Source organism: Eupeodes corollae, chromosome 2, assembly GCF_945859685.1.
Source record: "Eupeodes corollae chromosome 2, idEupCoro1.1, whole genome shotgun sequence".
In the NCBI taxonomy this organism is placed as follows: Eukaryota; Metazoa; Arthropoda; class Insecta; order Diptera; family Syrphidae; genus Eupeodes; species Eupeodes corollae.
The window spans coordinates 95,597,268-95,609,260 of record NC_079148.1 but is presented as its reverse complement, the minus strand read 5'-3'; the positions used below and the strand labels follow the sequence as shown (position 1 = coordinate 95,609,260).

The 11,993-nt window shown below is 36.8% G+C and overlaps 1 protein-coding gene across 1 annotated transcript; it reads right to left on the bottom strand.

Annotated features, from left to right (window-relative positions):
• Positions 1-7,595: 7,595 nt before the first annotated feature.
• LOC129945130 (uncharacterized) lies at positions 7,596-11,988 on the bottom strand. The gene is made up of 2 exons (XM_056054790.1): positions 10,527-11,988; positions 7,596-7,684 (listed from the first exon to the last, which is right to left on the bottom strand). The coding sequence occupies exons 1-2, from the start codon at positions 11,986-11,988 to the stop codon at positions 7,596-7,598; spliced, it is 1,551 nt and encodes a 516-aa protein (XP_055910765.1).
• Positions 11,989-11,993: the final 5 nt, after the last annotated feature.

The following is an 11,993-nucleotide window of genomic DNA, read 5'->3' as shown; positions in this document are numbered from 1 at the left end:
ATAGAGATTCTTTTTTAAACCGCACATCGAGAATGTGGAATGTTTTGACCAACTCTGTTTTTCCCTCTAATTTTGATGTTCAGAACTTTGAGACCAATGTCCACCGGTATCGCCTCTTAAATCCTTTCCTATTTTTCTAACACTCGCACTGTGTTTAAATATAAACATAAAAAGGGACTAATAACCCCTTGAGTGCCTGTACATTATTATAGAGAAACATGAAATTCTACGACGGTGCTCGAGAGATGCAAAAGTTTCAGTAAGACAACGGTCACCAATCATTTTTAGAGCTCTCTTTTGAATTCTGTCCGAGAGACTCAAGTACCCAAATATGGAAATTGTACTCAAGTTTCCGACGCATTTAAGCTTTATAGATTATATTCAGATCAGAAGGGTTAAAAAATTTCTTGGAGAAAACCTAAACCCTTAGTAGCATTTTTGGCGATATGCCAAATATGTGAAGACTCCACAACAAGTGGTTTGTAATGCACATACCTATAAGAGGTAGCTGTTCAGTCTCCTCGATGCAAGTACCAATCATGGAAAGTGGCACTAGGGGAGGGTTACGCTTTTGCGACAGTAGAAAGCATTGAGTTTACGAAGCATTAAATTCTACACGACTTTTGTTTCCCCATTGTACAATACTGTCAAGATCAGAATTTTATAAGCTTATCATACGCTGCCGTTGGTAGTAAATCGAATTAACAGCAAACAGTCCTGCAAGCAAATTGGCTTTATAAGTCGAGCTAACAAAAGAAGTGTCATTAAAGACAATGTAAGAATCAACGAAAAAGTAGAGTTGCAGAAATTTTTTACAAATTAACAGACATTTTTACTTCCTTTGGGACAGTTTTTTTCCGTAATTTCTGGTCATGCAAAAATGTAATGCGATAACTATGTCCGTTACAGGTTTTTCTAGTTTGTTTAAACTTATTCCGGTTTTCCTCGGTGGGGAGGCTTTGTTTATGCGGACACTTACGTCTTCAATCCTAATAACCTCTGTACAGTTCAATTCTAAATGTGAGTTTTCTTAGGGTTTGATAGATTTCACCCTATTCGATATAAAGTTTCTCAATTTCAACAATTCTCCTGGGGGTTCTTACTTTAACTGGGGTTTTTTAACATGACAAAGTTGCAGATATGATACAATGGTCTGATGTGGTTAGGGGTGATAACACACTAACCGCATATTTATAATGAACATAGTTAAGAAACAAGTATAGAGTGTTGGCGGACTGACCTGCAACGCCAAGAATACGGGTTGGCTCGTCCACTGACTGAGTCAGGTGGTTTAATTCAGCAAAAATCTCGATATACCTTCCTTGTTGTTCTCTTAAACAGAATAGCACAGCCACGAAGAATTGTGAACATTGATTTTTTTCGAGCTACACTATCAAAAGGGGTATCAAAATTTGCGTAATTTTACACAGATAAAGAAAACGTCAAAAAACTGAAAGAACTTTAAAAAAATTAAGTTTTAAACGTATTTTATAATTAATATTATTTAAACAAATCACATAAAAACAAATTAAGCAAGAAATAATTTTTAATTAATGACATAACCTTAGAATTTAAACTCTTTTTTGTGTCCAAAATTTGGCATTTCTGCATTAGAATTTAAACTCTTTTTTGTGTCCAAAATTTGGCATTTCTGCATGAGATTTCTTGTTTTTAATAAAGCGATCTCTAGAAGTAGGGTCAGTTACACTTTGTGATGCCTCTGTAACCAGTTTAACACATCTTCCCACAGATTGTGTTTGACAGGAAAAGTCAAACTCTTATCTTTTGCCATGATGTGAAGGTCTTCAAAGGAAATTTGTCGAAGAACCGGGGGTATTGTTACCTGACATTCGTTCCACAAAATAATTTTGGTATAATCTTTAGCAGAAAAGTTGATCTTTGGTGGTTTATATATCCTGCGTTTGTTGATATTTTCAGCTTTTCTAGCTTTTTTATTCTTCGCAATGCCAGCTCCCGAATGTGGTCCCTTTCATCAAACAACATATTGATAAGCAGGTTTTCTGGATGTTCAAAATAAGCATTTCTTTCTATAACAGAATCCACTACACATCTCAAATTTTCGGGAAAATATTGAGAGTACATAAATAATTGGAAAATAAGTTTGCCTCCATCCCTAAAAGACGCCTGTCGCTTGATTCGGAACCAAATTGGAGCGTTTACTTTGACGACGTTGTTGACAAGCAATAGCAAATTCTCTGATGGACGAAGAGTATTAACATAAAGTTTCAGTATACGAGTAGCTGAAGTAAGCCATCTCGAGTGCGTACTAAGTTTATCAACCACATTTTTCGGCAAGTCAGGCATATTGCCAGCCACTGCACAAAAGCTCACGGTGGTTTTACTTTCGCAATCAGCTAATTGTTTAAAAGTAGGTCCAAAATGTTCTCTAGGACCCGAAGTGCAACAATCTACGCTTCCCTTCCAACCAGTGTTAGTTGAAGTTCCGTCACATCCAATGCAAAGCACGTCATCTAAATTCCAACTTTGACTTTTTAAAAAGGTTTTGATGGAAGTAAACAACCCTTTTGCGGTGCCACGACTTGGTGTTGTGTGTCCCAAGAAAATTGATCCAGTTTCTGCCAAAATTGAGATGTGTTCTTCAAAAATTTCTTAACGGTGATAACGCGCCCCATTTATCAGGGTCTTGTCCTTTCTTCCATCAAAGTAAATGCTTTTTATAGTAATACCTCCAATATCTTCTAAAGCTTCTTTACGTGATGATGCGATAACCTCTTAAAGTCGATGGGGACTGTGTCAAAGCGGGGTTTGTTGGGGACGCCTCTGTTACCGAATGTGTTTCTGGTTAAGATTCACGCACCAACTCTTCATTACAGTTTCCTGAAACTATATCCGTTTCCTGCGTAGACCATTTTTTTGCTTCCCTCTTTGACTCTTCAATTTGCCTCTGCTGTCGTTTTTTTTCAAGATATTTGTTTCTTTCTTGTCAATCCCGCTTATAACCATTTTCCTTTCATTTCTTTGATCCAACAAAAAACTTCTATCATGGATGGGAACTTTCTTTGGTTTTAAACACGAACAAGTTTCAAATGAAGTGCATTTACAAGCAGCAACGTCGAAAAGCTTCTCAGATGACTCTAAAAAACACTTCAGTTTGTTTTCGAAACTAGCATTTTGTTTGCTTTTGGGGTATCGCTTCACAATATTGTACCTTTCGAAACAGGATTAAAGTAATTGAATAACTCTTTCCTTAGTTACAATTGGAATCGAAGCTTTAGCCCAAGTATTGTCGATTTCTTCAAAAACAATCGCATATATTTCTGAATGGGAAGGATCCTTTCCGTTGAATTTAACTTTTAGTTCATTACTTACAAATGACATTTAATGACATCTCTTGTAGTTGGTAGCTGTCGTTCTTCAAGTTTTTTGTATGATCCCAATATAGCATAAGTAGTCCCGCTAACGTCTTGAACTCATTATTTAAAAAAAATCACAAAAATTGCTTTTAAACTTTTGCAACGCACTTAACACAACCCGTTGAGGATCTCGAATGAATACTAAGGACTTCAAAGTGTGGCTTTTGTATAAGATCAGGTCTACAAATTATGGAGTTCAACAACCCATTTAGTCATAAACAATGAATGAAAAACCTTTACGTTTCCTCACAACATATGTGGTTTTTCCCATATTTGCCCACAAAGCGGCCACTTTTCAAATCCTTACGCTTTAAATCCGACTTTATTACCGGATTGAATTGCGTAGATATTTGTCAGATTAAAAACAGCCTCCAGTTTTAAATCCGACGTTATTACCGGATTGAGTTGTGTACTTTACAGGTACGAAACAGGTAAAAACCCATATCCTTAAAGGACATAAATAAATTAAGTCATTTGTGCAGGTAGGCCTCAAATTTATAAACAAATTTTTCGGATAGGTATAGAAACTTTGATTCAAATTGTGTCACATTTATAGAGCAGTGGTTTAACATTCCAGGAAAATGATGATAATAGCAATATGCTCCAAAAATTTAAAAAATTCAATTTTGGTCAATTTTTGGGGGTATTTTAAGCTTAAAACCTTATAAATTTGAAACCGCTGGAATCGTATTATTGCATGCAAATCAAAACGTCAAATATGTTCTAAACCTAATAAGATCAAAAAGTTAATGTGTTTAGTAAATAGTAGCTCAGGAACCAAAATTAAGGAAGGGAAAAAAGCACACAAATATCTATTTGTCAAAATTTTGACATTTTTTATATATTTTTGTAATCTAAGTTCAATTACGCAAGTTTTGAGAGGTCTTTTGTTCGGAAAATCAAAAAATAAAATTGTCGGGACAACCAATTGTTAAGTTCGGAACCATCGTAAATGTAAATCCGTCCCCTTAAATGATCCAAATGCTAAGTAGATGAGAGTACTGCTCTCAGATGCCCTTCGTAAGTTTTCTTGTTGACCTTCTGATTTTAGCAGCCGCAATAGATCATTGCCTTTTTGGCAAACAAAACAATATCCAAGATTGCTCAATTCCTTTACCAAAAACAATTTTTCCCTAAAAGTATTTTTGTTAGCTGATGGGGTAGTCTTGTTGCACTGGATTCGAATAGTGTTTTTGACATATATCTCAGATGAAGACCAAGGGTATAGTAATGTCCGTCCTCAGCCTTAGTTTCCATTGCCAAAGAGTAGTTTGGAGTAAATGTAGGCAATTTTAAAATTCGCTTCAAAAAATGGCGTTGAAGTCAATTCACTTCTTCGAAAATTCCAAAGCCCCAGATCTGAGCACCGTAGGTTTGAATAGCTCTACAAACTGGCTGAAATAGTTTCCATTTGGTTTTTAAGTTGATGTTTCTTTTTGCTAGAAAGCTTTGCCACGTCGACTTTATGCTGTTCTTGGCTGCAGTGTTTCTCTTTTCTGCGTGCTTTGAAAACGACATCTTTGGTGAAAGTAAATCTCCTAAGTAAATATAGTTGAAGACAATTCGAATTTTTTCTTCATTAAATGTCCAATTATCTTGCCTCGATTTCTGAATACCATTATCTCGGATTTAGATAGATTTACTTCTAGGCTCCATTTAATACTGTAACATTCCAGTTGCATTATCATCTGCTGCAAGACCGTAAACCAGAACAACCATATCGTCTGCATAAAGCAGCAACCTTATGATGAACAAGTCAATAAAGAGTCCTCCTCCTAAAGATTCATGCAAATCGTTTATTTTATTTATACCACGTGAAAAATTTTAAATTAACTATGTCCCCATTTTTATTAGCTAAGATTGGATTGACAATCAACTTAGACCAATCCGAACCAACTTCGAAGCTACGAACCAAGTTCCATTGAAAAATTTAATTTATTTAAGTACAAACATCTCTCTTTTTAACGTCTTTTGAAGGCTTTGGCTTATAAATTTGAAAAAAAAATTAATAAAAGGCTGAATGTTTACTTTTTTATGGAATTTTTGAATACATTCAACTTAAAAAGTAGCACGAATTTCTGCTTGATTTTAGATTTTTACCAAAAGTATTCAAAATATTCAAAGTTATAAAGTAAAATGTAGTCATGAAAAATGCAGTTTAGTTTACTTTTCTAAATTTTGTTTCTTCGTCATTCCAAAACCTCTTCTATTCGATGTTTTCTTTTACATATTATGCATTCGAAGAAAAATATCCTTATTTTATGTTTCTATATATTTGTTGCCTCCATCTCAAAACACTACTTATAATTATGTATCAACACAACAAAGGAGTAACCTTTAAAAGGCAACATCAGTGATACAAATTCGCCATCGCAATGGGAGGAGAGGAATACTTTAAGGATCAAACTAACATTCTTGTGCAGTGTACTGAAGCTGAAATGAGCTGAATTGCATAAGAATCCTCAAAGGTTACTTTTTTCATTTGTTTTGTCTTCTTGAATTTAAACATGAAATGGGCGGACATCCAATGTTGCAAAAACTATTCCTCGATAATGCGATAGTCCCTTTTGTATTAGAAAGCTGATGCTTTTAAAAAATTTCTCAGAATGGCAAATTTCTGACTCTCTGTAGCCTCTAAAGCCAATAATAGTGGTAAGGTATAGCTATTTATGTGCGGTGGCTGCGGTGGGGAACGATTTGGTTATGCCATCAGAACAATAGGTTCCGTTTTATGTATTGTCTGATGACTGCCAAGCATTCAAGTTGAACATTTTTCCACGCTTTAAAGTTGTCTGCTACGGGACTGTGATGATGGTAGGTGCATGGTAGAGTCTATAGTCATTTGTCTTGGAACATTTTATTAGCATAAGGTGGTGGCATATTGAGTCAAGTAAATCAAGAACTGACTGCCTCAAATCGATGGTGGTCCTTGCGATGAAAAAGGTTTAGAATTCAGCTCCTGTATGTTGTATTGGCCATTAGACTGGCCACAGGGACTTGAGCATGGGAATTGGGTTTCTTTTCCTTTTGATTCTGCCTCGGGCTTTGCGTTGACATGTATTTGGCTTGTCGACTTGTAAATCAGAAGCTCATAAATTAGACACAAATACCTGTATGTTTTTTATAAACATTTACAGTTTTCTTAGTCGTTGTTTTTTTGTTTGTCCTTTTAGAGGGTGAATAAATGTCCAAGTCAAAGCCTTCGTCATGAATAAATGTTAAGCCAAAAATAGACGAACATTTTCACAACAGAAGACAAAAAAAAACAACTTGCCCTTGGTACTGAGTGCCGAGTGGCATTTTGGGATTATTCGGGATGTTTTCGGATCGATTATGTCATTTGGAATTCATAACATTTCTCATGGATTTTTACGTGGGAGGGATAATGTCTACCTTGCCTAGACCTAAACAAAAATCCAGGTAGATTGATTTTTGTCTGTGCATAACGATCAGTAGTCGTCGTCATCGTCGTTGTCTTTTTGTCGCTGTGTGTCGTAAGGAAATTGACGATTAAGGTGTTGGATTTGAAGACTTGGCGATAAATCACAGTTTTATTACATCAGACTGGTGAAGACAGTATTGGAACTATACGTACAAGAAAATCAATGTTATGTATAGGTAATGTTGTTAAAAAAGTATAATTGTTCAATAAATCAGTTTATTTCCTGTGAGGAGCTATTTTTTTTTTGAAAATGGTAAGGAGAGTCTTTTTTAAAAAAATTAAAAGGTTTCAAATGTCTTATTTTATTTAAAAACAAGAAGGGTTTCAATCAATAAATTTCACCTTAGTTGAGGGAAATTTTATACTTATTTCTGGGATTAATACATAAGTTACAATATTCAATAATTATTATTACAAGACACCTGTTCCTTAAGCCTGTTCTTGTTGAACCTTTGTATATATGTATGTGTCAAGATGATTTCCATAACGTTTTACTGACGAATTTTGTGCGCAACATCGAGGGATAAAGATTCTATAAGAGCTTTCCTGTAGGCACCTATATTGACTGTCTTAAAAGTCTGACCCTTTTTCATCAACGGCTCCAACCATTTGCGAATCACACCGGAAGTTAAGTAAATGTTTTCTATTTTCATTCCGTGCTGATTCAAATAGTCCTTCTTTGCTTTGAAGAAGTCCTTTGAAAAGTTTTTCATAAGTAACCTTACCAATACTTTGGCGTAGCATGCATAAATTGTAACCTATTGCTTGCCAACCGTTTCGATTTTCTTCATTGATAACTGAGGGACAACATCTTCGAAGTCAGATTGAAGTTCTGCTGAAATACTGACTATTGAGGACAACAATTGATAACCGAATGTAGTTTAAGAACTCTAGAAAGTTACTATTTCAAGTTTTAAAATTGATTACTGATTTTCTAAAGGGTTTTTCAATTGGCGCAGGTAGGTTTTGGCGAACCGTGGTGGCCATTTTGTTTTGGTGACATCTCTAAATGTTTTCTTTATTATTCGGTTGTTTATTTCAAATTATCATGGCAAGTTTCACAAGTGCACAGTACGTTCTAATGATAAAACTTCATTATACAAATGAGTGTTTGTTAACGCAAACGTTGCGCGCATAGCGCCCATTTTACATTAGACGTGGTGGCTCTTCACAGTCGACTCTTCAACGTTTGGTGGTACGTTCAAGGAACGCAAGATCGACCGAGAACGTCACCGCGGTAAATCATAGTGGACAGCAGAACCCGAGGGAGTCTATTCTTCGCATCACCTTGTCTAAAACCTTTTTTGACATCGAAAGGTTCCGCTAAGTTGTTTCCAACCTTTATGGATCAGCGTGAATTCTCCATGGTCATCCTGTACCAACGGACGAATTTGGCAGGGATACCAAAACTAGACATGGCTCTATACAGCTCGTCCCTGTAGATGCTGTCATATGCGGCCTTGAAATCGATGAAAAGATGGTGGGTGTCGATTTGGTGTACTTGGTTTTTTTTTTCCAGAATCTGCCGTAACGTCTAAAACCACACTGATAAGGACCTATCAGGTTGTTGACGATGGGCTTTAGACTTTCACATATTATTGCAGAGAATATTTTATAGGTCTCCTTTTTTCAGGATCGGGCAAACAATACTGAGGTTCCATTCATTGGGCATGCTTTCTTCCGACCAAATCTTACAGATAAGTTGGTGCATGCTCCTAACCAACTTATCTTCAGCTGCTTTAAAGAGCTCGGCATTCAAGCCATCCACTCCAGCGGCTTTATTAGACTTCAGCTTAGATATGGCAATCTTTACTTCGTCTAAATCGGTAGGACGTGATTGGTTCGTCTATGTTGAATAGATCATCCTGCCTGACAGCGGAATTCAGTTCGTCGTCACCGTTAGACAGTCTGCAGAAGTGGTCCTTCCTCAGCATTGACTGCGGTTCTACTATGATGTTTCCACTTTCGTCTTCGCAGTCTTCGGTTCTAGGTTTATGTGCCTGTGAATTTCATTTCAAATGTTCATAAAACTTTCGAACTTCATTCCTGCTTTTAAACATCTCAACATCTTCGACCGCACGCTTCTCATGCAATCTTTTTCCTTCTGAGAAGTCGGCGTTTCTCTCGAATCTGCTGCTCATAGAGCTCATGAGCAGCTCTCGTCCTTTTATGCAGCACCGCTTTGCGTGCGTGTTGTTTGGCTACATTTGTCTGCCGACATTCCTCATCAAACCAGGGGTTCCTTGTTGGTGGCTGCTTGAAACCCAGCACATCAGAGGGTGCTTCGCTAATTGCATTTTGGCAATGTTGCCACTGGTTTTCGATACATTGTGTTGGGGGCAGATAACTTCGAGAGAGGTTACTTTTTACTCGGTCGGAAAAGGATTTGGCAATCTCTGGCGATTGTAGCCGTTCGACGTTGTACCTTCTCCCAGCATCTCCCTGTTTTGCCATTGGTCTGAAAGTACTACCTTATCTACAACGAGGTAATGGTCGTATTCGATGTTAGCTCATCGGAAAGTTCGTACATCCATGATGCTGGAAGCGTGTCTGGCATCGATTGCAATATGGTCAATCTGGTTGAGTGTAGATTGATCCGGAGAAGTCCAACATCCTTTGTGGATGTTGAGGTGTTGAAAACACGTATACTGTCTACCATGACGTTTCGCCCCGCAGGAAAATCTATGAGCCTGAATTTGTTGTCGGAAGTGTTGTCGTGCAGGCTGTTCTTCCCGAGTAATCCATCAAAGATGTCTTCCCTTCCTAGTTTGGCATTAAAATAGCCCAGGATAATTTTAATATCGTAGCTAGGACACTGCTCATATGTTTTGTCTAAGAGCTCGAAGAACATATCTTTGGTGTTGTCATCTTTCTCTTCTGTGGGGGCCTGCGCGCATAACAGGCTAATGTTGCCGAATTTAGCCTTGATGCGTATGGTCATGAGGCGCTCATTGATGCACCTATAGCTCAAGACTTCTTGCCTAAGTCTGGCTCCAATGACGAAGCCGCATCCAAATAAGCGCTGTTGGTTTTTGTGGTAGCAGTCACCATAATAAATATCAAAAGATAATGTATTGACCAATGAATATATACTTATGTGTATAGGAAAAATTAGGTTTTCCTTCGGCTTTTTTGGTCACTTTGATCGTGGCAATGAAACAAGGTTGTTACATTAACTTTTCCCGACGTTTCGGCAGGGGTTGCTGCCTTCCTCAGGGGAACTTTATTAAACATGAAAAATAAAACACATAGTACAATATTGTGGACAACAAGAATAAGAAAAAACTTACAATTTAACAATTAAATTTTAAAACAATGTAAAAAAACACTTCTAATTAAGAAGTTCAGTCTATAACTACAAAAAAACAAAGAAAAAAGCTCTTATGAGGAAACAAGTGAGCAATATACAGATGATATACTCTGTGTGTCTTGCTTGCGATTCATATTGTTTTTGTTTTTCAGGATATGGAGCGTTTCGAGTGTATATCGCTTGGAAGTATGTTTTTCCGTTTGAAGAACTTTAACACAATCGAAATCCGGAGAATGACCTTTGTCTATTGAATGGGCCGCCAATGCGGTTTTAGCCAGGTTATTGTTTTTGATGTCAGATTTGTGGTTGGACAATCTTTGGCGCAAGAATTGTTTGGTGGTTCCGATGTAGCAAAGGTTACATGTTTCGTCAGGTTTACCTTTGCAGTTTATTTTATAAATCACATCAGTGCGTTTATCTCTGTCTATTTTGGTCTTTAGTTTGGTGAAAAGGTGTCTAATTGTCTGGTTAGATTTAAAAGCCAATCGGACATCTTGGATGTTTTTGGTGACAACTTGCTTAAAACTCTCAGCCAGTTTTGGAACGTAAACAATGCTTTTGAAGTATCCTTTGTTGTTATCCTCACTTTGTTGTTTAGCGCGTCTGCATTGTTGTTGTAAAATTAAGCCACGAATAATTGCTGGCGGGAAACCGTTGTCGCTTAAAATTTTGGTCACTTTGATGGTATTTGAATGGTGGAATCTTACGTCACTTAACGTAAAAACTTTGTTAATTAAATTGGAAGCTGTGTTGAAGATTATGTGTTTGGCTTGGTTGGACCGGAAGTTGATCAGACGTCCTGATGCTGTTGGTTTTTGAAACCAATCAAACGACAATTGAGTGTCCATACGGTGGATTTTGACATCAAGGAACGATATAGAACTGTTGTTTTCGTTTTCAACAGTGAACTGTAGTTTGGAGTGGAATCCGTTCAGGATCAATAATAAGTCTGCGACTTTGTATTTGTCCATAACCGCAAATATGTCATCAACATATTTCACTATAAAATTTGGTTTTGCATTACATCCAGTTAAACATTCGTCAAGTAAATGGTCCATTACCAAATCAGCAATAGTGGGCGAAAGAGGGTTACCCATTGGCATTCCAAAAATTTGTTTGTAGATAATGTCCTTAAACTGCAAATAGTTGTTGTCTTTTAAGCAAAAATCCATGATTTCAATAAATTTAGTTTGGCTGATTTTGGTATGTCTGCTAATCGTATCCCATTTCTTTTTAATAATATTAATAGCCAATTGTACTGGGATGTTAGTAAATAATGAAATAACATCAAACGAGACCAATACATCATTACTTTGTAATTTAACATTTCTCGCTTTGTCAACAAATTCGTAAGAATTTTTTACAGTGTATTTTGTTTCATTCGTCACTGATTGTAAAATTCTACCAACAAATCTGGAAAGCTCATAGCATGGTAAATTCAAAGATGATACAATTGGACGCATGGGCATGCTTGGTTTGTGCGTTTTTGGTAGTCCGTAGATAGAGGGAAGCTGCGCGGTGTATGTTGTCATTTTGTTCTTTTCCTTATCGTCTATGTGGTTGTTGTTGTTGAGCCACTTAACCAACTCATTGTTTCGGTTTTGTAGTGTTGTTGTTGGGTTATGTCTAACACGCCAATACGTACTTCGGTCAGAGAGAAGTACACTCATTTTGTCATCGTATTCATTACGCTCCATCGCTACAGTCACATTGCCTTTGTCCGCTGAGAGAATAATAATATTTTTGTTTCGCTTAAGGAAAGAGATAGCTTGTTTGTTGACATAAAGCACATATTTGGCAAACTGGTCGCTGTTTTGACTACGTTGAAACGAGTGCAACATATTGC